Here is a 25,390-nt window from a genome sequence, read left to right as displayed (position 1 = left end):
AAGACTATAAGAAGACAGAAGACTATAAGACAGAAGACTATAAGACAGAAGACTATAAGAAGACAGAAGACTATAAGAAGACAGAAGACTATAAGACAGAAGACTATAAAACAGAAGACTATAAGAAGACAGAAGACTATAAGAAGACTATAAGACAGAAGACTATAAGGAGACAGAACTTAGAAGACTATAAGAAGACAGAAGACTATAAGAAGACTATAAGAAGACAGAAGACTATAAGGAAGACAGAAGACAGAAGACTAAGACAGAAGACTATAAAGAAGACAGAAGACTATAAGAAGACATAAGACTATAAGAAGACAGAAGAATATAAGACAGAAGACTATAAGAAGACAGAAGACTATAAGACAGAAGACTATAAGAAGACAGAAGACTATAAGACAGAAGACTATATGACAGAAGACTATAAGACATAAGACTATAAGACAGAAGACTATAAGAAGACAGAAGACTATAAGAAGACAGAAGACTATAAGACAGAAGACTATAAGACAGAAGACTATAAGACAGAAGACTATAAGAAGACAGAAGACTATAAGACAGAAGACTATAAGACAGAAGAATATAAGACATAAGACTATAAGAAGACTATAAGAAGACAGAAGACTATAAGAAGACAGAAGACTATAAGACAGAAGACTATAAGGAGACAGAAGACTATAAGAATACAGAAGACTATAAGGAGACATAAGACTATAAGACAGAAGACAGAAGACTATAAGAAGACAGAAGACTATAAGAAGACAGAAGACTATAAGAAGACAGAAGACTATAAGACAGAAGACAGAAGACTATAAGACAGAAGACTATAAGGAGACAGAAGACTATAAGAAGACAGAAGACTATAAGGAGACAGAAGACTATAAGACAGAAGACTATAAGACAGAAGACAGAAGACTATAAGACAGAAGACTATAAGAAGACAGAAGACTATAAGACAGAAGACTATAAGACAGAAGACTATAAGAAGACAGAAGACTATAAGGAGACAGAAGACTATAAGACAGAAGACTATAAGACAGAAGACAGAAGACTATAAGACAGAAGACTATAAGAAGACAGAAGACTATAAGACAGAAGACTATAAGACAGAAGACTATAAGACAGAAGACTATAAGACAGAAGACTATAAGACAGAAGACTATAAGAAGACATAAGACTATAAGAAGACAGAAGACTATAAGACAGAAGACTATAAGACAGAAGACTATAAGAAGACAGAAGACTATAAGAAGACAGAAGACTATAAGAAGACAGAAGACTATAAGACAGAAGACTATAAGAAGACAGAAGACTATAAGAAGACAGAAGACTATAAGACAGAAGACTATAAGAAGACAGAAGACTATAAGACAGAAGACTATAAGACAGAAGACAGAAGACTATAAGACAGAAGACTATAAGACAGAAGACAGAAGACTATAAGAAGACAGAAGACTATAAGACAGAAGACTATAAGAAGACAGAAGACTATAAGACAGAAGACTTTAAGACAGAAGACTATAAGAAGACAGAAGACTATAAGAAGACAGAAGACTATAAGAAGACAGAAGACTATAAGACAGAAGACAGAAGACTATAAGACAGAAGACTATAAGAAGACAGAAGACTATAAGAAGACAGAAGACTATAAGAAGACAGAAGACTATAAGAAGACAGAAGACTATAAGACAGAAGACTATAAGACAGAAGACTATAAGAAGACAGAAGACTATAAGAAGACAGAAGACTATAAGACAGAAGACTATAAGAAGACAGAAGACTATAAGAAGACAGAAGACTATAAGAAGACTATAAGAAGACATAAGACTATAAGAAGACAGAAGACTATAAGACAGAAGACTATAAGACAGAAGACTATAAGAAGACAGAAGACTATAAGAAGACAGAAGACTATAAAACAGAAGACTATAAGACAGAAGACTATAAGAAGACTATAAGACAGAAGACTATAAGGAGACAGAACTTAGAAGACTATAAGAAGACAGAAGACTATAAGAAGACTATAAGAAGACAGAAGACTATAAGAAGACTATAAGAAGACAGAAGACTATAAGGAAGACAGAAGACAGAAGACTAAGACAGAAGACTATAAAGAAGACAGAAGACTATAAGAAGACATAAGACTATAAGAAGACAGAAGAATATAAGACAGAAGACTATAAGAAGACAGAAGACTATAAGACAGAAGACTATAAGAAGACAGAAGACTATAAGACAGAAGACTATATGACAGAAGACTATAAGACATAAGACTATAAGACAGAAGACTATAAGAAGACAGAAGACTATAAGAAGACAGAAGACTATAAGACAGAAGACTATAAGACAGAAGACTATAAGACAGAAGACTATAAGAAGACAGAAGACTATAAGACAGAAGACTATAAGACAGAAGAATATAAGACATAAGACTATAAGAAGACTATAAGAAGACAGAAGACTATAAGAAGACAGAAGACTATAAGACAGAAGACTATAAGGAGACAGAAGACTATAAGAATACAGAAGACTATAAGGAGACATAAGACTATAAGACAGAAGACAGAAGACTATAAGAAGACAGAAGACTATAAGAAGACAGAAGACTATAAGAAGACAGAAGACTATAAGACAGAAGACAGAAGACTATAAGACAGAATACTATAAGAAGACAGAAGACTATAAGGAGACAGAAGACTATAAGAAGACAGAAGACTATAAGGAGACAGAAGACTATAAGACAGAAGACTATAAGACAGAAGACAGAAGACTATAAGACAGAAGACTATAAGAAGACAGAAGACTATAAGACAGAAGACTATAAGACAGAAGACAGAAGACTATAAGACAGAAGACTATAAGAAGACAGAAGACTATAAGACAGAAGACTATAAGACAGAAGACTATAAGACAGAAGACTATAAGACAGAAGACTATAAGACAGAAGACTATAAGAAGACATAAGACTATAAGAAGACAGAAGACTATAAGACAGAAGACTATAAGACAGAAGACTATAAGAAGACAGAAGACTATAAGAAGACAGAAGACTATAAGAAGACAGAAGACTATAAGACAGAAGACTATAAGAAGACAGAAGACTATAAGAAGACAGAAGACTATAAGACAGAAGACTATAAGAAGACAGAAGACTATAAGACAGAAGACTATAAGACAGAAGACAGAAGACTATAAGACAGAAGACTATAAGACAGAAGACAGAAGACTATAAGAAGACAGAAGACTATAAGACAGAAGACAGAAGACTATAAGACAGAAGACTATAAGACAGAAGACAGAAGACTATAAGAAGACAGAAGACTATAAGACAGAAGACTTTAAGACAGAAGACTATAAGAAGACAGAAGACTATAAGAAGACAGAAGACTATAAGACAGAAGACTTTAAGACAGAAGACTATAAGAAGACAGAAGACTATAAGAAGACAGAAGACTATAAGACAGAAGACAGAAGACTATAAGACAGAAGACTATAAGAAGACAGAAGACTATAAGAAGACAGAAGACTATAAGAAGACAGAAGACTATAAGAAGACAGAAGACTATAAGACAGAAGACTATAAGACAGAAGACTATAAGAAGACAGAAGACTATAAGAAGACAGAAGACTATAAGACAGAAGACTATAAGAAGACAGAAGACTATAAGAAGACAGAAGACTATAAGAAGACATAAGACTTTAAGACAGAAGACTATGAGAAGACAGAAGACTATAAGACAGAAGACAGAAGATTATAAAAAGACTATAAGAAGACAGAAGACTATAAGAAGACAGAAGACTATAAGACAGAAGACTATAAGGAGACAGAAGACTATAAGACAGAAGACTATAAGACAGAAGACAGAAGACTATAAGACAGAAGACTATAAGAAGACAGAAGACTATAAGAAGACAGAAGACTATAAGACAGAAGACTATAAGAAGACAGAAGACTATAAGACAGAAGACTATAAGACAGAAGACAGAAGACTATAAGAAGACTATAAGACAGTAGACTATAAGACAGAAGACTATAAGAAGACAGAAGACTATAAGACAGAAGACTATAAGACAGAAGACTATAAGAAGACAGAAGACTATAAGACAGAAGACTATAAGACAGAAGACTATAAGAAGACAGAAGACTATAAGACAGAAGACTATAAGACAGAAGACTATAAGAAGACAGAAGACTATAAGAAGACAGAAGACTATAAGAAGACAGAAGACTATAAGACAGAAGACTATAAGAAGACAAAAGACTATAAGACAGAAGACTATAAGAAGACAGAAGACTATAAGACAGAAGACTATAAGAAGACAGAAGACTATAAGAAGACAGAAGACTATAAGACAGAAGACTATGAGAAGACAGAAGACTATAAGAAGACAGAAGACTATAAGACAGAAGACAGAAGATTATAAAAAGACTATAAGAAGACAGAAGACTATAAGACAGAAGACAGAAGATTATAAAAAGACTATAAGAAGACAGAAGACTATAAGAAGACAGAAGACTATAAGAAGACAGCAGACTATAAGACAGAAGACTATAAGACAGAAGACTATAAGAAGACAGCAGACTATAAGACAGAAGACTATAAGACATAAGACTATAAGACAGAAGACTATAAGAAGACAGAAGACTATAAGAAGACAGAAGACTATAAGAAGACAGCAGACTATAAGACAGAAGACTATAAGACAGAAGACTATAAGAAGACAGAAGACTATAAGAAGACAGAAGACTATAAGACATAAGACTATAAGACAGAAGACTATAAGAAGACAGAAGACTATAAGAAGACAGAAGACTATAAGACATAAGACTATAAGACAGAAGACTATAAGAAGACAGAAGACTATAAGAAGACTATAAGAAGACAGAAGACTATAAGACAGAAGACTATAAGACAGAAGACTATAAGAAGACTATGAGAAGACAGAAGACTATAAGGAGACAGAAGACTATAAGAAGACAGAAGACTATAAGACAGAAGACAGAAGACTATAAGAAGACAGAAGACTATAAGACAGAAGACTATAAAGAAGACAGAAGACTATAAGAATACAGAAGACTATAAGACAGAAGACTATAAGACAGAAGACAGAAGACTATAAGAAGACAGAAGACTATAAAACAGAAGACTATAAGACAGAAGACTATAAGACAGAAGACTATAAGGAGACAGAAGAATATAAGACAGAAGACAGAAGATTATAAGACAGAAGACTATAAAGAAGACAGAAGACTATAAGAAGACAGAAGACTATAAGACAGAAGACTATAAGACAGAAGACAGAAGACTATAAGACAGAAGACTATAAGAAGACAGAAGACTATAAGAAGACAGAAGACTATAAGACAGAAGACTATAAGACAGAAGACTATAAGGAGACAGAAGACTATAAGAAGACAGAAGACTATAAGAAGACAGAAGACTATAAGACAGAAGACTATAAGAAGACAGAAGACTATAAGACAGAAGACAGAAGATTATAAGAAGACAGAAGACTATAAGGAGACAGAAAACTATAAGAAGACAGAAGACTATAAGACAGAAGACAGAAGATTATAAGAAGACAGAAGACTATAAGGAGACAGAAGACTATAAGACAGAAGACAGAAGACTATAAGACAGAAGACTATAAGAAGACATAAGACTATAAGAAGACAGAAGACTATAAGACAGAAGACAGAAGATTATAAGAAGACAGAAGACTATAAGGAGACAGAAGACTATAAGAAGACAGAAGACTATAAGACAGAAGACAGAAGATTATAAGAAGACAGAAGACTATAAGGAGACAGAAGACTATAAGAAGACAGAAGACTATAAGACAGAAGACAGAAGACTATAAGGAGACAGAAGACTATAAGACAGAAGACAGAAGACTATAAGACAGAAGACTATAAGACAGAAGACTATAAGAAGACAGAAGACTATAAGAAGACAGAAGACTATAAGACAGAAGACTATAAGACAGAAGACAGAAGACTATAAGGAGACAGAAGACTATAAGACAGAAGACAGAAGACTATAAGAAGACAGAAGACTATAAGAAGACAGAAGACTATAAGACAGAAGACTATAAGACAGAAGACTATAAGAAGACAGAAGACTATAAGAAGACAGAAGACTATAAGAAGACAGAAGACTATAAGACAGAATACAGAAGACTATAAGACAGAAGACTATAAAAAAGACTATGAGACAGAATACAGAAGACTATAAGACAGAAGACTATAAGACAGAAGACTATAAGAAGACAGAAGACTATAAGACAGAATACAGAAGACTATAAGACAGAAGACTATAAGACAGAAGACTATAAAAAGACTATGAGAAGACAGAAGACTATAAGACAGAAGACAGAAGACTATAAGACAGAAGACTATAAGACAGAAGACTATAAAAAGACTATGAGAAGACAGAAGACTATAAGACAGAAGACTATAAAAAGACTATGAGAAGACAGAAGACTATAAGACAGAAGACAGAAGACTATAAAAAGACTATGAGAAGACAGAAGACTATAAGAAGACAGAAAACTATAAGACAGCATACTATAAAAAGACTATGAGAAGACAGAAGACTATGAGAAGACAGAAGACTATAAGAAGACAGAAGACTATAAGACAGAATACTATAAAAAGACTATGAGAAGACAGAAGACTATAAGTTTCAAGTTTCAAGTTTCAAGTTTCTTTAATAGTTGTCATACAGAAGTACAGAATACTTTTGTACAAAATGCTTCTTACTGTTGCGCTCCAGAGACTGTGCAAGACAAGATAAGTATGAAATAAAAACATAGTAAAATTAGAAGTAAAAAAAAGAGGTCAGTGTTCAGTTTAGACATATGTACAATGTTCGATGCAGAATAGACGTAGTTACCATACAATATACAATACTGTGCAGTGTACTAATATACAATACTATATAGTGCAAGGCAGAAATGGAGAAATGGGACGAGGTGCAATTTAGGTACAATTCACAGTAGGTGTACGAGTTGTAGTGCAAATCCTTTATCAATAAATATAAAGTGTAAGTGTGTTTGTGTGATCTAAAGTGTGGAGAGTGGGTGCTGCAGTGTGTTGTTTGTTTGAGTGAGTGTGTGCGTGTGGGTGTGTGTGCTGTGTGCATTTGATGGTTGTTGCATAGTGATTATTGTTCGTTTAGCGATTATTGTTCGTTTAGCAGCCTGATGGCCTGGGGATAGAAGCTTCTTCTGAGTCTTTCTGTGCTCGCCTTAAGACTCCGGTATCGCTTGCCTGACAGAAGACTATAAGAAGTCAGAAGACTATAAAAATACTATGAGAAGACAGAAGACTATAAGAAGACAGAAGACTATAAGAAGACAGAAGACTATAAAAAGACTATGAGAAGACTGACCAGTTCTCTCTGGATGGACAGGATTCTCTCTCTGGCTGCATCACAGTTGCTCTTCTTCCCTGTGATGACGATCATCTCTGAGTTACTGTTCTCTGTCGGCAGGTCGATCTTAGTGCTGGTCTCTTCACGGATCTGTGGACAGACACACAGAAATATGAGGCTACAGGTTTCCCTCATACTCAACATATGAATTGTTCAAGCGCAGTGTTCAAGGTATTGAAAAGCACTCACCTTTTTGATGTTAGCGCCTCCTTTGCCGATGATGTTTTTATGGAACTGCTTGAAAATAGGAACCGAGAGCGAGAAGCTATTCTCTATCTGCAAAGGAAAGAAAACGATTCAATCTGTGTGTGTGTGTGTCTGTGTGATCTTGTATTTCTCTCCTTGTAGATAGATTAAGGGACAAATGGATGAGAAGGGATTTTTCCCATCTTCCCATCCCTAGGTAGGACCTATTTTAGGGTCAGGGGTTAAGTTAAGGGTTAGGTTAGGGTGAGGGTTAAGGACAGGCAGGCAGATGTGAAGGTTAGGGGCTACACAGTGTAGTCAATGGGCGGTCCTCACAAGGATAGTAAAAAGTGTGATTGAGACTCGTACCAGGTCGGCGATGATCTTCTGGAGGAACTTGGCACATTTCTCCACCTCGTTCTTGGGGCCTCGCAGCTGGACCACATCACTCTTCTGGGCCGGGTCGGGGAAGTTGATGATGACCTGAGGATTACATCATGTTAGACATTAAGAAACCTATTTATTCATATGATAAATATGAAGCCAGTCTACTGTGGCTGTTAAAGAGGAACCACAGCTAGAAGAACATGAAGAAGAACAAGAAGAAAAAGAAAGAGAAGAAAATGAGAAGAATAATAATGAGGAAAAAAACTAAGAATGAGAAGAAGAATAAGAAAGAAGAATGAGAAGAAAGAAGAATGAGAAGAAAAAGGAAGAAAAAAGAAAGAAGAATGAGAAGAAAAAAGAAAAAAGAAAGAAGAATGAGAAGAAAAAGAAAGAAAGAAAGAAACGAGAAAGAAGAAAGAAAAGAGAAAGAAGAAAGAAAAAACTGTACAACTGTACAAGCAAAACTGTACATTGGAATATTGACAAAACCATACTTCGTAATTTACTGTACATTTGAGGGGGTTGGGTTGGGACATTTACAGGGGCCAGTTTCGAATTGCAGTCTCCCGTAGGTGTTCTTGTGGTTTTGAAAGTGGGTAGTGATTCACATTCCTTTACAGCTTTGGGTAGGGCGTTCCACATTGATGTGGCATAATTGCGAAACGTGTTTAGTCCCTTGTTTGAGCCGAATCTGGGTTTAACATGATTTGTGGAGCTCCCTCTGGTGTTGTGATCGTGGTATTCACTGACCTTTGGGAAGTATTTTGACATGTACATGGGTACCTTGGTCGTGTAGTGTATCTTGTAGACCAGGCCCATTGCAAGTTGCTGTACTGTCGTCTACTCTAAGCCATCCTAGGTTGTCAAAGTGGGCAGGGGTGAGGGGGGTTCTAGGAGTAAGGTCAAGCAGTAATCTGACCAGTTTGTTTTGAGATGTTTGTAATTTTGTGCTTTGGTACCATGAGGTGCAAGCATAGTCGTAGTATCCTTGAATGAGTGCTCCTGCCAGAGTCTTCAGGGTATTCTTGTTTACCAGAGACGAGATCCGGTACAAGAATCTAGTTTGTTGGTTGACTTTTTTTATTACATTGGATGCCATTTTGTCACAGGAAAGATTTGCCTCTAGGATGGAGCCCAGGTAGGTAATTTCATCTTTCCTTGTGACAATATTGTCACCCACTGTAACTGAGAAGCCGTCGGTCTTGCTGAGTTTGTTATTTGAACCGAAGAGAATGGACTCTGTTTTGCCCATGTGTAATGATAGTTTGTTATCAGCGAGCCATATGCAGATTCTGCCTAGTTCTGAGCTGAGGGTTTTTTCAACCTGTAACTTGTTCCTGTCAGAGACCAGCAGGGCTGAGTCGTCCGCAAACAGGAACAAGTTGCAGTCACAAGCTGACGACATGTCATTTGCATAAATTAGGAACAGTAGCGGTCCTAGTATGCTTCCTTGTGGAACACCACAGCTCACTGTGAGGGGGGGGGGATAGGGTACCGTTTACCTCCACCATCTGTTCTCTCCCCTCCAGGTAGGATTGCATCCAGCTCACTGATAAACAATCAAAACCAATTGCTTTTAGCTTGTCAATCAGAATGGTGTGATTGACGGTGTCGAATGCCTTTTGTAGGTCCAGCATGACCATGCCGCAGTATTTGCCCGCGTCCACCTCTTGTTTGATGTGGTCGTTTAAATAGAGAAGGCATGCGTCAGTGGAGTGGGATGTTCTGAAGCCAGATTGGAATTCGTAGATTAGATTTTTTCCGATAGGTACTTTTCGACCTGTTCGTAGACAATTTTTTCCATGACTTTCGAGATGGAGGTAAGGATAGAAACAGGGCGGTAGTTGCCTGGGTCTAATTTGCTGCCCTTTTTGTGCAGGGGTGTTACTCTCGCAATTTTGAAGTCCTTGGGGACGTGTCCCTGTTTAATGGAGAGGTTTATTATGTGTGTGATGAGAAGAAGGAGCAGAAGGTAGAAGAAGGAGGAGCAGAAGGTAGAAGAAGGAGGAGTAGAAGGTAGAAGAAGGAGGAGGAGAAGGTAGGAGGAGGAGGAGAAGGTAGAAGAAGGCGGAGGAGAAGGTAGGAGGAGGAGGAAAAGGTAGAAGAAGGAAGAGGAGAAGGTAGGAGGAGGAGGAGGTAGGAGGAGGAGGAGAAGGTAGAAGAAGGAAGAGGAGAAGGTAGGAGGAGGAGGAGAAGGTAGAAGAAGGCGGAGGAGAAGGTAGGAGGAGGAGGAAAAGGTAGAAGAAGGAAGAGGAGAAGGTAGGAGGAGGAGGAGGAGAAGGTAGGAGGAGGAGGAGAAGGTAGAAGAAGGAAGAGGAGAAGGTAGGAGGAGGAGGAGAAGGTAGAAGAAGGAGGAGCAGAAGGAGCAGAAGGAGTGGAGGTAGAAGAAGGAGAAGCAGGAGATCCTTCACCTCGGGGAACTTGTCTCTGACTTCCTTGATCTTCTCTCCCTTCTGGCCGATGGACAGTCCGGTGGTATTTCTGCTCCACTATCAGATCTTTGGTTCTCTCGTTTTCCTGAAGCACACATCATCCATGTTGCATTCAAATCATTAAAACAATCACCTTTAACCCTTTCACTACCACACTACCAAAGGGTTAACCCTTTCACTGGGACAATACAGAAGGTGAACCCGTTCACTGCCACACAACAAAGGGTTAACCCTAACCGTCTGTAGTGTGGTAGTGAAAGGGTTAATGTCCCACAATGGTCTGTTCAATACCACCCAGGGCTCCTCTGAATTATCCTTGTTAAATTACTTGACCGATCGATTCATTGATTACGTGAGAGTGAGGTGAATCCATCAATCAATCAAAATGCCAACGCCCCTGCGGTTTGATTGATTGATTACGTGTGTGAGTGAGAGCTGGAGAGCGAGAGGGAGAAAGAGAGACAGAGAGAGATAGATCAATAATGAGGATGCCTCACCATCCTCTGGACCATCTCGATGAGCTCTTTGCGTGCCAGCTGGACTCCTTTAGGGTCGCCCTCGATCCGGACCAGACCGCTCCGGTCCGAGTCCTGGGGGATCCGCACCGACACTTTGTACTGCTCCTTGATCCTGTTGACTGGAGGGGGGGAGGGAAGGAGGGCAGGAGGGAGGGAGGGAAGAAAGATGAATGGGAAAACCGCAGAAATGATGATTGGTTTACATTTTCAGACATATTATACTATCGTTGTTCATTGTGCAAGAAGCGGTTTCATCTGTGTGTGTGTGTGTGTGTGTGTATATATATATGTGTATGTATGTGTGTATATATATATGTGTATGTATGTATATATGTATATGTATGTATGTATGTATGTATGTATGTATGTATGTATGTATGTATGTATGTATGTATGTATGTGTGTGTGTGTGTGTGTGTGTGTGTGTGTGTGTGTGTGTGTGTGTGTGTGTGTGTGTGTGTGTGTGTGTGTGTAGGTGTGTGTGTGTGTGTGTGTGTGTGTGTGTGTGTGTGTGTGTGTGTGTGTGTGAGTCTCACTGTTGGTTCCATTCTTGCCTATGAGGTGTCTGTGGAATCGCTGGTCAATGAGGACTTCAGTGTAGTCCATCCTGACCAGCTAGAGAGAGGGAGAGATAAGTCAAGGTCAAGGTCAACTTTATTTATATAGCACATTTAAAACCAACCGAAGTTGTACCAAAGTGCTTCACAATATAACACAGAGAAATACTAAAAATACAATATAAAAACTGAGAAATACAAAAAAATATATATACAAAATACACACAATCAGAAGCTGCAATACATTAAAACAATATAAAAAACTAAGAAATACAAAAAATTACAAATACAGTATACACAATATCAGAAGCTGCAATACATTTAAAACAATCACGACACGACCAGGGATATATGGCTTACTAAGCCTCAAAACACCAAAGAAAATAGGTGAGTCTTTAGCTGAGCCTTAAATTTCGATAAGTGCTTAAGTTTGTTTTAATGCTGGCTTTGGCAATGTAAACATTATGTTTCCCATGTCAATAAAGCCGACTTGAATTTAATAGAATTGAAAGAGAAACAGAGAGAGAGAGAGAGAGAGAGAGAGAGAGAGAGAGAGAGAGAGAGAGAGAGAGAGAGTGAGAGAGAGTGAGAGAGAAGGAGAAAGACACATTGAAAGACATTAACTTTTTCTTTTCATTCAGATTTTTTTATTTTTTTTATCCACTTTTTCTCCCATTTTCTATTTTTTCTCCACTTTTTCTCCCATTTTCTATTTTTTCTCCCATCCCAATTTCGTATCATCCAATTCAACCCTCCCCTGTCTCGAACGCTGTTTCTTGCCTCCCACAAGCCGGCTGCAATGTGGACTAAGTCATACATAGCACGAGTCCCCTCCGATACTCGAGGTAACAGCAGTCGCATCTTTTCACCTGCACGGTGCGATCTTTCAGCGTCAGGGGTCTGCACTTTGGAGGGGCGCCGCCCCCATCGCTTCCTGATTCTACTGCGCAGGCGCACCAACCGACCTGTAGGAGTCGCTGTCCACAACGCCCGATCCCCACCCATCAGTTTCCCACCCCCTAACGGCACGGGCACACTGCTAACGAATGAATTTCATGCGCGGCTCCCTCGTGGGATCGCGCGCCTGGTCAGGCACACTGGACCTACGACTTGAGCGCGCGGAAGCGCACCGAGGAAGGCACATTTACATTGGGACAGCTGTAAATGCCTAGTCTATATGCGAAGTCAGTCATTTTAGAATGATGATCAGCCCCAGCAGCATCAAGAGCTCTCTCTCTCTCCCTCTCTCTCTCCCCCCCTCTCTCTCTCTCTCTCTCTCTCTCTCTCCTCTCTCTCTATCTCCCCCCCCCCTCTTCCCTCCCCCCTCTCTCTCTGTCTCTGTCGGGACAGACAGGCAACCAGATATAGATAGATAGACAAACAAACAAACAAACAGACAGACAGACAGACAGACAGCCAGCCAGACAGACAGGCAACCAGATATGACAGATAGACAAACAAACAGACAGACAGGGCGGGGTACTAACTATAGTAATATTGTTTATTTGCATTGGGAAAGATACAGCTGGTTGAACAACATCTATTGAAAGATAGAGAGAAAATGAGAGAGAAAGAGAGAAAGAAAGGCATAGGGAGAATAAAGAGAGAGAGAAAAAGATAGAGCTGTACTGTATTGTATACCCATTCTGCAATCTGTTAATAAAATATACACTGATATAAGCCTACTGGTTGCTGTTCAATCATAATAATAATAATCATAATTAGCTGTCAGGAAACAAATAAAACGTTTGTCATTATAGGTGACAAGGTGGATTGACTTAATGACTGCTATATCCTGCTATTATTATTATTATTATTATTATTATTATGCAACATTGTAATAGTTATAGGTATAAACAAACATACAGACAGGGGGGGTTGGGCGTTTATTTGCAGATACAGACACAGCTGGTTGAACAACATCTATATCTGTGGTAAGAATGCAGATATTCAATTGTATTTCTGTGACAATGCGCGTGGCGCACGCCTCCCGCGCCGCCTCGAATAGGATTGAAGCGAAAAGATAGCTTGCCGCTCGGGAGCCGCTCGCGAGGCGCGCTCCCGCTTGCGGCCAGTGTGCCTACTATCGTCCGTTAACATGGGAGCGGAAGTGAAGAGGCAGCCGCCCGTCCGTCCGTCCGTGTTCATTCGTCAGCAGTGTCCCCGTGCCGTAATACTGCCAATGTGTATTAGTACGGACGACCAGCTAAACTGAAAGCAATGTGGAGCGCTGGGCTCGAACAGGCGAACCCAGCGTCTCCAGTATTCGTGGTGAGCGCCTTGCCCACTGCACCACGTAGCCGCCCCATTCAGATTTCTTTTAACTGACTTTTCAATGTTGATGGGGAAATTTGGTAAAACTCAGATTTTAAAAGACAAACTATTCTTATCTGTTTGAGAATTAGTTAATATAATATAGTTTCCTACTCCTGTATGCGGGGTTCCCACAGACATTGCAAAATTCCATTTTAAAAAGGGCATTTAAAAGGATACAATTCACTTTTAAAAGCAGTTTTTTATTGAAAAGAAAACCATTATGGCTTAAAACCAATTTCCGACAATTAGTTACACTTTAGATTAAACATTTGTATTTCTCGATTCAGAACTATTTTATCATGGATGAACAAAACTTTCAATGCAAATGGTTGATTTTAATTTCAAGGACTTTTTAAGCACCTTGTTAAATAAATGGACTGTTTAACACTTTGATTGCCCATAACGAGATTTCAGCCCGCGGGTTGAATGCCCATCACAGAATATATATATATATTTTTTATTAGCGATCTGAATTCATATTTCATCAACCAAGTCTACCGTTGGTAAGCCTGCCCCACCAGGCGCTCAGATGTGAAAAAAGCGCCCCCTATCGTCTCCCAGATGGTAATGCACCCTTTTGGATTGATGAGAAAAAAAATCCAGAATCCACATTTTACTTCTCACGCATGTAACCGGAGCAGATCAGATTCATTCTGGACCCTCAGGACAGCGTGTAATATGTCTTTACAGTACAGTACAGTTCGGAATGGCGATCAGGAATTGGAATAATCCATTTGGATACCATCTGATTTCAGGTAAGGAATCTATTTTACCAGTCTTAGGATAATCAGACCTTTTTTCACGGAGATATAAGCTTTCCCCCTATATGTGATATGGCTGTTTTGACTGTGCGAGTGATCAGGAAATGAGAGAATTGATTTACAGCTTGTGGCACCAGCGTGCATACGTACACATATACCAGGGGTGGCCAACCCGCGGCTCGCGAGTCGCATGCGGCTCTTTGCCCGTCAATGTGCGGCTCTTCCAGCCAAAAAAAGTAAAAAAAAAAAGTATATATATATATATATATTTTTTGCTTTTTTCTTTTGCTTTTTTTTATGTCACTCATTCCATAAGGACGTAGAATACACATTTACAATTTTTTTTAACCCTTGTGGCTTCCTGGTCATGATTTCTACTACTTTTCTACTTTCTTGACTTTGTGTGTGAGCACAGCGGTGTCTGTGTTTATTATTATTTCATGAAATTGGGGCCATATCTTCGTTTTACATATATTTTCATAATGTCAAAAGATTATGATTTGAAACACAAAAGTTAGTCATATAGGGTACCTCCCATATCCCTAGCGTCGCTTTTCATCCCATCCACTTCCATGTTAATAAAACCGCAATAAAACCGCAAGTCTAATTATTATTTTTTTTTATCTCTAATCTCTCATTTTCACATCATATATCGATAAATAAACAGAATAATTACACCAGGCATTCAAAAAAAACAATACATACCTTTTAGTAATAGATTAGTACTAACCGGTGCTTTCTAACGCTTACTAACGGCTATTTCTGACCGCTATTTCTGACCGAAATAGTCAACCTTTCTTTTTTATAATGGCAGATTCTTATTCACAGGAATTTTGTCCATTTTTCACATGCTGTAATATGGTGTCTAAAATTTATAGAAATATGATGAATATGGATATGAATATGCATTTTTTTAATAAAAACAGACTTGGTATCAAACGAACACAAATATAAGTGGTTAAAATTCGGAAATATTTGTAATTTGTTACAGATATCTTGAGATTGGGCTATTAATGTTAATCATGGGGATTTTTTTTTTAAATAGTAAACAGTTAAAATTATATGGCTTTAAACATGATGTATCATTTCATCTCTTAAGCCCAGTGAGTGTCAAAATGGTCCATTTGCATTTGCATATGGATCAGTGTCAGAAATAGTGGCTTGAGTAAATTGTAATGAACCAAAGGAGAATATCAATTATATTTAAAAAAAAAAATTTATCTTTGACTGAATAACACCATGCTAAAATTGACCAGACCTGAAGAATCTAAGCAAATGAATAAAGGGAAGATGATTAAACAGAAGGTTTTGTAGATACAGTACTGAATTCTGCCATCTTTTTTATAATGTAAATTTCTCCACCATTTTTCATCGTATTGCAACACCGTTTTTTGCAAGACATTCACAGAAAGGTAGAGAGACTAACTGTGTTCTGTTTTATGGCCAGGCCCGGACTGGCCATCGGGAGCACCGGGAGTTTTCCCGGTGGCCTAGCCTGCACAGATAAAAAAAAAAATTATATAAAAAAAAAAAAAAATTATATATTTTTTTATTATAATAATAACTTTATTTGTATAGCACTTTTCATACAGAGGTTGCAGTTCAAAGTGCTTCACAACAGTAAAAAATAGGCATAAGCGGGCATAAAAAGATAGACAGGTAGCACGGTATGGCAAATCACAGTGTTTCACATTAGGATCTAGCATCCCAATAGGCTCTCCACTTACAGTTTTCAGTAACACAAATAATAAAAATAGTTTAAAATGATTCAGTTTAAAAATAGTCTAAAAATTATAAAATAGAACAGACATAAAAAATACAGGCATGAGCGAGCATAGCAAGGTATGGTAAATCACAGTGTTTCACATTAGGATCTAGCATCCTAATAGGCTCTCTATTCAGTAATACAAATAATCACAGTGTTTCAGTAAGAAGTAAAAAGTGCAATAACCGACCCATGAATTTGATAGGCAGGGTATGGTAAATCACAGTGTTTCACATTAGGATCTAGCATCCTAATAGGCTCTCTATTCAGTAATACAAATAATAAAGTAGTTTAAAATGATTAAGTTTAAAAATAGTCTAAAAATTATAAAATAGAACGGACATACAACAACAGTAAAAAATGTAAATAGCAAGGTTACAGTAAAAAGTGTGAAAAATAGTTTAAAATGATTCAGTTTAAAAATAGTCATCAGTAAGAAGTAAAAAGTGTGATAACCGACACATGAATTTGATAGGCAGTGTAAAATAAGATAAAATTAGCATAGTAAAGTAGGCAGGGTAAGAATAGTGCAGGTAAGTCATTGAAATGCCTGAGCAAAGAGATAGGTTTTAAGCTGTCTTTTGAAGATGTCTAGCGAGTTGGCTTCCCTGATGTTTTGGGGTAGTTTGTTCCACAGTTTTGGGGCATAGTTGATAAAGGCTGCATTACCGATCCTCTTTTGACTGTTTCTGGGAGCCTCTAGTAGTCCAGCAGCTGATGATCGCAGTGTTCTTGCTGGCGTGTAATTTATTAGAGTGTTGGTGATGTAGCTAGGTCCCTGTCCATTTAGAGCTTTGTATGTAAGGAGAAGGACCTTAAAGTCAATTCTAAATGTTACAGGAAGCCAGTGTAAAGCAGCTAAGACTGGACTAATGTGCTCTCTCCTTTTGGTTCTAGTTAGCAGTCGGGCTGCGGAGTTTTGGATTAGCTGAAGCCTCTCTGTGGATTTCTTAGGGAGACCTGTGAAAAGTGCATTACAGTAGTCTAACCGGCTAGATATGAATGCATGAATTAGCTTCTCAGCATCGTTCTGATTAATAAATGGTCGTACTTTTGCTATATTTCTGAGATGGAAGAACGATGTTTTCGTTACTTTGCTAATATGAGAATTGAAGTTCAGTTCTGAATCTATGATAACCCCGAGACTAGTGACCTCAGATTTGATCCAAGGGGTTAGTCCTCCTAGGTTCTTTATTAACGTTTCTTTTTTAGTTTTGGGGCCGATAATTAGAATTTCAGTTTTGTTCTCATTTAGTTTCAGGAAGTTCTTACTCATCCATTTATTTATTGCCAGTAAGCAGTCTGTAATGGAGCTGATCGCTGTATCATTTGGTTCAGCAGATATGTACAGTTGTGTATCATCCGCATAGCTATGGAAATCTACATTATGTTCTCTGATGATATCACCCAGCGGTAACATGTAAAGGGAGAAGAGTAAAGGACCTAAGCAACTCCCTTGTGCAACTCCATAGTTGTTGTCGTATATATCAGACATGTGCTCTCCTAGTCTAACATAGAATTTCCTCCCTCTGATGTATGTTTTGAACCAGCTTAGTACATGTTCTGAGAAACCGACAAGGTTTTCAAGACGATCGATTAGAATATCGTGATCGATTGTATCAAATGCTGCACTGAGATCTAGCAGGACAAGGATGGAGATCTTATTCTCGTCAGAGTTTAGCCTGAGGTCACTGATTATTTTGGTGAGGGCAGTTTCAGTGCTATGATATTTTCTGAATCCCGACTGAAATTCTTCTAAGATGTTGTTTTCTTCAAGAAAGGAATTTATTTGAACTGAAACTATCTTTTCAAGTACTTTGCTAATGAATGGTAGGTTGGATATTGGACGATAATTTGCCATTTCATTACTATCCAAGTTAGGTTTTTTTAGTAATGGCTTTACAACTGCATCTGGGAAGGCATCTGGGAAAATACCAGTTCTAAGGGAAGTGTTTATGATATCTAGCACAGGGCTTGAAACACTATTAAACACCCGTTTGAAGAAAGCTGTAGGTATAGGGTCAATGTCTGAGGTGGAGGAGTTACATTCTGAGATAGTTTTGCAGAGTACATCTAATGTGATGCATGTGAAACTTCTCATGGTTACATTGCACGGTTTGCTGCAATCAGCTTTATTTCCATCATGAGTAATGCTGGCCCTGATCAAGGTTATTTTGTTGTTAAGGAATAGTGCAAGTTCTTCACACTTAACCGTTGATGACTGAGGAGGTGTAGGGGCAGTGTTGAGTAGTAGGTTAATAGTGGAAAAAAGGATTCTGGAGTTTCCAGCATTTTCTGTAATGATTTTAGAGAAGTAGTCTTTCCTTGCTAAGCGGATGGTTTTATTATAAGCAGTTAAAGCATCTTTGTATATATCACAGCATGTGGTGGTTTTTGTTTTTCTCCATTTTCGCTCTGCTGCACGACATTTCCTTTTTTCTTTGTTGACAGCATTATAGTTCAGCCAGGGCAAGGCTCTGGTTTTTTTCTTTTTCATTTTTAGTGGGGCGACAGAATCTAATACAGATGACAGTGCATCATTGAGATTTTCTACCATTTCATTTAGAGAGCTGTCATGATTGTGTGGTTCATGTAATCTGATAAGATTAATGAACTTTGATTCAGCCTTGTCGTTTAGGAGCCTCTTTTTAACTATGATTTTTTTTTCTTTTTTTTTAGTAAGGGTTATTTTGAGTATCAAAAAATATACAGTGATGGTCGGAGACAGGTAATTCAGTTATTGATACATTTGTTATGCTTAGCCCAGTTGTTGTTATAACTAAGTCTAATGTATTTCCAAGCTTGTGAGTTGCATTTGTTATATGTTGTGTTAGATCAAAGCTATCCAGTAGATTTTCTAGCTCTATAGTTTTGGAGTCTGTTTTCTTATTAAAATGGATGTTCAAGTCTCCATTTAGGATCACCTTATCATATCCGGTAACACATAATGAGATCAGTTCAGAGAGCTCCTGTATAAATATTGGTGAGTGTCTGGGCGGTCGGTAAATCGTGACAATAATGATTGATTCTGTTTTCAGCTCAATGGCAAGATATTCCATCGACATGAACTCGCCTAGTTCCGTGATTCTAAACAAGAGTTTTGAGGAGAAAATTGCTGCAACTCCGCCACCCCTTCTATTTTTTCTGGGTATTTGATAAAAATTATAGTCTGGTGGAGAAGCCTCAATCATTATTGATGTAGCTGTGTCATTATTTAGCCATGTCTCTACTAGGCAAATGCAATCTAAGTTATTTTCTTTAATCAGATCATTTACTAAAAATTAGAGCTGGGCATAGATTAATTTTTTTTATCTAGATTAATCTACCTGCAATCCTGGAATTAATCTAGATTAATCTAGATTAAAATGGCTCAAAAAAAAAGAAGAAAGTCTGCCGAAGGCGTTAAAAATAGGTGTGTTCTACTCAAATAATGACCAGAGGAGGAGATTTATCCTCTCCTCTTCATCTGAGGAGTCACTAGCTGTTCTATCTCCTTGTTCAACAGCATGAACATGTCTCTTCTTTTTGTAATTTTCAGTGTTTCTTTTAAAACCAGATTTATCGTAATTTTCTGTGCCCTTCCTTTGATGCCATTAACATTGTTACACTGATATTGACATCTCTCTCCAGTGTCAAATCACTCTCTGTCAGTAGTTTCTTCTGTGAACCTTCATTTCTTAATCCACACACAAACCTGTCTCTCAATGTGTCTTTTAGTGAATCTCTAAATTCACAATGCTGCTGACTGGTTGCTCACACACAGACTGCTGCAGAAGCAGGTTTCTCAACAAATTCAGTGCAAGCTCAGTGTAACAGTTCCATGAATGAATGAATGAATGAAAACGTTATTTAACAGATTGCAGAATGGGTACAATACAGTACGGCTCAATACATACAATTGTTAAGGGGATGCAGACCAGAGAAAGACGTTTGTCTTGTTTACATCAGGGTCCCCCATTTTCATTTATTTGCTCCACATTGTCATTAGCCCCTTTCGTGACTGTGATGCACTGAGTGAATCCACAGTCACTTGCTCCTCAATAGGAAACCAACCTAGATTTACCATGAAGGACTGGTTCTGGCCGAACTGTTCGTTATACAAGAATCACAGAGAAATTACAAAGGTACTCACAGTTGCACGAGGGTTTCGGACAGAGATACGGGATGGTGCGCATGCGCTGTGATCACCCAACGGCGGAAATAATGCCGTTTTGAGCAGTTTATAAAAATTATTTAAAATGTTTATTAGCAACGCAGAGCTTTCAAACCATCCCGTATCTCTGTCCGAAACCCTCGTGCAACTGTGAGCACCTTTGAAACGTCTCTGTGATTCTTGTATAACGAACGATTCAGCCAGAACCAGTCCTTCATGGTAAATCTAGGTTAGTTTCCTATTGAGGAGCAAGTGACTGTGGATTCACTCCGTGCATCACAGTCACGAAAGGGGCTACATTGTCATCAAACGGTCCAATATTTCCAATAACCCAAGCCATTTCTGTTGTAAACACTCACGATAGTCCAGTCGATCCTTCCTTTAGTGTGTAAAGTGGATTTCCTCCTCTTGTAGATGTTTCCCAGTGCCGCCTGTATCAACGTGAGCTAACATGCTAACTCGCTAACGCTAATAATGTAAACAAAGCTTGCAACGGACTTCTTTTTTCTTGCATTGCGCAGATTCAGACATCGTCAACGCCAAATTGTGTTATATCCTGAGGACTTCTTAACCTCACCTGTATAACAATGATTACCGGACCACTACTTTAGTTTAACACATTATTCTGACTACAGCTCCGGTAGTGCAATCACTTCCTGGTACCACAGCTGGGAACTACGGCAAGTATTTAAGGACAATACAGACCCAACGTTGAGAAAAAGATTAACGGCGTCAATTATATGATCGCGCGATACTAGTCTCGCGATAACGCAGCACGTTAACGCCGTTAACGGCCCAGCTCTACTAAAAATGTTTTATTATTCAATGATCTGACATTTAGGAGGGCTAATTTTATTAGCTGGACTTGTTTAGAGGAGGTCTGCTTTGGCTTGACCTTGATGGCTTTGAGGTTAATAGCAGGTGAACGCATTGATGGTGTATATCTGTTATAGCTTTTACCATGCCATTGGCTGGTTAAGATTACCGGTATGTTTTGAAAGATGGCATGGTGTTTGTACTATTCATTTAATACACTTTTTGGTGCTAGCAGATTGTCCATCTCCTCTAGTGCATGATGAGCTGGTTTGATTAGCGCTCTCGGGGACATTTGATCAAGCGGGTTGCTGGTGGCCATGATGGCCTTGTCTGGGGACAGGACGCCTTGTGCTCGTGCTTGTATCACGAGTTTGATGCCCTTGGAAGTCACTAAGGCATGACGTAGGTTTGCTGCTAGAAGCTTCGAACCAAGGCGGTTTGGGAAGAATCCATTACTCTGAAAGCGTTCAGGATTATTCCAGAACACATTAAAATTGTCAATGAAATTCAGTCCGTGTGTAAGACAGGCAGATTCTAACCATGAATTAAAATTTAGGAGTCGACTAAAGGCTTCTTGTCCTCTGCGATAGCATGCAATTGGTCCACTGATGGATACATCCTGATATTTGTCTAGTGTGTTCATTAAGCAAGTGAAATCCTCTTTCAATGTCTCTGTGCCCGTTTTCCTTCGCAGGATGTCAAACGATCCAGAGTGAATGACAATTTTTGTTATGTCTGGCCCGATGAGTGTTGGAAGTATTGGTCAGCTCCTTCACAGATGTGTTTTCTAGACATCGATTTTCTGTGTTTGCCATTTCCACGTACCTTGTTGTGGAATCTCCAATCAATATGCAGTCTGTTTTCTGTGTGAAGTTAGTATTTTTCTTTCCAACAGTTCTGGGGCTGTTTGTTTTTGGATTAGGCCGAGTCTGCCGGTTCTCACCACAGTCTTGTGGCCTTGGTGAAATAGCCTCGCTAGCTGTACCACTAGCCTTCTCAGTAGCCGTCATGTTAATGTTAGTCTCGTACCTTCGGCATCGGCTACTGCGACGCTCTCGTGGCTCTGTTTTCCTCGTCGTCTCATCGTTAGCGTGTGCTCTGATGTGCCGGCTGTTAGCTTCGCCAGCATTAGCGTGAGCTCCAGCATGCCAGCTGTTTGCTTCGCTAGTGTTAGCGTGAGCTCCGGTATTCTTGCTATTAGCGTCGTTAGCGTGAGCTCCGTTACGCTCGCTGTTTGCTTCGTTAGCGTTGTTAGCCACGCTTCTATGTCTCTTTGCTTTGGGTGTTGATATGCGTGTTTCCGAGAGTAGGTTGAAACTATTTCCTGGCGGTACCGGGGGTGAGGTCCTGGTTCGTTTATTTCTCCTTTTATCCTTGACGGTGGTCCACTGCTTTGGTTTAGCTCCTTGGTTGTGCCAAGGACCGTCTTTTGGGTGGTGCTGTTCTGTAGCTACTAGCATAGGCCAGGTCTCAATCATGGTATTGTTGGCTATATTTGTGGTAGCTTCAAAAATAGAGTCAAGGAGTTGCTCATCCTGCTGTATTTGGTACAGGGTAGAAACCCGAGCCTCCAGCTCTACAATCCTCATACTCATCTTCAAGCAGTTAGTACATTCTGTGGGAGAGCCGAGTCCCAGCATCTTCCCTTATTTCCTGTCTTTTCAGGTTAGGCTAAGCTGAAGCTAAGCTAGATACTTAGCTGGTGGTGGTGGTGGTGATGATGATGATGGTGGTGATGATGGTGGTGGTGGTGGTGATGGTGGTGGTGGTGATGGTGGTGGTGGTGGTGGTGGTGATGGTGGGTCACTCACTTCACAACCGGGGTCTTTATGAAATATCATACAAGAGAGCTGTCCGTCGCTCTCTCCTAAACGGGGCAGCTTCCGTCGCCCCGGAGATGTCCGTTTCTCTCCCCTACACGGGGCAGTTCCGTTGCCCTGGAGCTGTGCTATTACTCACACGACCAAACCACTGTCGTCTTCCGTCTCGTTAAAACTCAAAATAACAAGGAAAACCTTCCTCGTCTTTCATAAATATCCTTGCCTTCCGACATAGTCCTTTGTGTGTAGCTGATAAGACGGCTCGCTATTCCTCCCACGGAGAATCTTGCTACTCGTCCTTTCGACTGTGGTAAAAAATCTGAATAGATAAGAAAATTCACAGTTCTGGAGAAGTACCATAGGAACTGGGAGTTAACGTACAGAGTAATTAAAGTTGAAAGGGCTGTAATAAATCATTATAATAGCGATAGGCAAAAGCAGCGGAGCGGAGCGACAGTAAAAGCAGCTTGCTTTGCTGAAGCAGGAAGTATGAATATGTTATGATTATAATATTATTAAAATTATAATATATCTTTTTTTTTTTGCCAGGCCATTGTTTCTAGTTGTGGCGGCGGCGGCGCGGCGCGATAGTTAGATAACCTTAGTGGGTGGGGAACAACCAGGATTTCACTGTCTGCGACAGAGTTGGAGAACTATCTGACTCTCTCTCCCTCACATGGATCTCACACACACACAATGGAGCCGTGCTGCCGCTTTTTATTGGTGGAGGCGGGACCAGGCGATACAACTGATTGACAGCGGAGGCGGCGAATGGAATGGCAGATGGCACTCAGATGCACAATAACAGCCAGGCAATGAGCCAGGTAGTGAGGGACTCAGGAGAGATACAGTAGAGCGAAAGTCAATTAACGTTGATGTCAAGATGGACAGTGGAAGAAAGATAAAGGGTGGAGGAGAGAGGGATAAAACAAAGAAAAAGAAAGGAGATGCTGCTAAATCCGGCAACATTTATCAAATGTTTTCTTGCACCAAGGTCAAGGAACCAGCAGGTTAGTCAGTGATAAAAATAAACATGTGGATGTTAGCTAGCTAACATTACCATGCAATGCATCATCTCCCCTGTCAAAAGCCCAATGTTAAATCTGCCAAGAAACAAATAAATAATTGAACCCTTGTATCTGAAAACTAAAGTGTTATACTCTTACCATATTAGGGGACTAAATTGAAAAAACGCCATAAAAAGATTATATGTTGAAATAATTTCACACTTTCTTTCCCATAAATATTTTATTCAACTTCAGATTAAAAATGAAATACTCCCACTTTTCTGAAAGGAGTTGTTAAATCTAACATTACAAAAAACAATATGTGGTGGTTATGATTGGGGCTGAAGTTGAATAAACAATTTATGAAAGAGTCAAAATAATTCCAAGATAATTCAAAGATTACACACCTTTGCCACATATATTGGCTACAAACATAATCACTGCAAAGTTATCAAAAAAATAAGAATCTGATCAGACACAAGGGTTAAGTTGTTGTTCCCTTTCTAATTTCCTCAAAAACATCTAGTCTAGTTAATGTGATCAATATTATTTGACAATTGATGCTTTTTGTTGGAAATTTCAGTCAGTGAGCTCATACTTTGAGCTCATTTTATAGTTAAAATGATTGAGACAACGCAATCTTCTGTCTTCGTTGTGCATGCATGCGTGTGCTCACCACACGCGATACATGTGTCACTATTCTGGCAGTGGCTACTGTTATTATAGTATTGTAATGAAAGGTCTGTTATTTAATGTTTGTGTAAAGGGCTATTTTAACTGTTGATGGGTAGTGCATCAGTAAAGTGAATCTGGTATTGTGCTCTTGCTCTGTTTGAATAGGTGGAGAGAGTGGTTAACTGTATTATAATAGTAAATAGAAAAATATGTTGTGCTCTTGCTTTTTTCTTTTTGAAGGTGGAGAGAGTAGCATTACAAGTGCAACAACAGTTTTATTTGAGGTTCATAACAGTACATTGTACTAAGCAATTGTTGGCTCATTAGTTTGTGATTCACATGCACTAAAATTCACCAGAATGCAGAAAATTAAGTCTTTGTAACAAAAAATTTCCTGGTGGGGGACCCCCAGACCCCCCGCTTAAAAAGTGGCCCGATTGGGGATATATTTCGCGCTATATCTCCCAGTATGAATTATTTCCCCAGTCCGGCCCCGTTTATGGCAATAACGTTCAGGTTTGTGGGAGATAATCCCAAAAAATAAGAGAAATAAAAATG

General features: G+C 38.9%; 1 protein-coding gene across 1 annotated transcript in view; it reads right to left on the bottom strand.

The window, feature by feature from the left end:
• The window catches only part of hdlbpb (high density lipoprotein binding protein b), a 141,574-nt gene that overhangs the window by 55,584 nt on the left and 60,600 nt on the right, over positions 1-25,390 (bottom strand). Inside the window, 7 exon segments of the mRNA XM_084312332.1 lie at positions 7,398-7,529; positions 7,629-7,715; positions 7,995-8,108; positions 10,424-10,474; positions 10,476-10,529; positions 10,942-11,081; positions 11,499-11,577. Of these exon segments, the coding sequence (XP_084168458.1) occupies positions 7,398-7,529; positions 7,629-7,715; positions 7,995-8,108; positions 10,424-10,474; positions 10,476-10,529; positions 10,942-11,081; positions 11,499-11,577 (657 nt within the window).

Source organism: Notolepis coatsorum (genome assembly GCF_963971535.1).
Source record: "Notolepis coatsorum genome assembly, chromosome: 4".
Taxonomy (NCBI): Eukaryota; Metazoa; Chordata; class Actinopteri; order Aulopiformes; family Paralepididae; genus Notolepis; species Notolepis coatsorum.
Note: the sequence above shows the minus strand (reverse complement) of the source record. Positions and strands in the feature narration are given on the sequence as shown.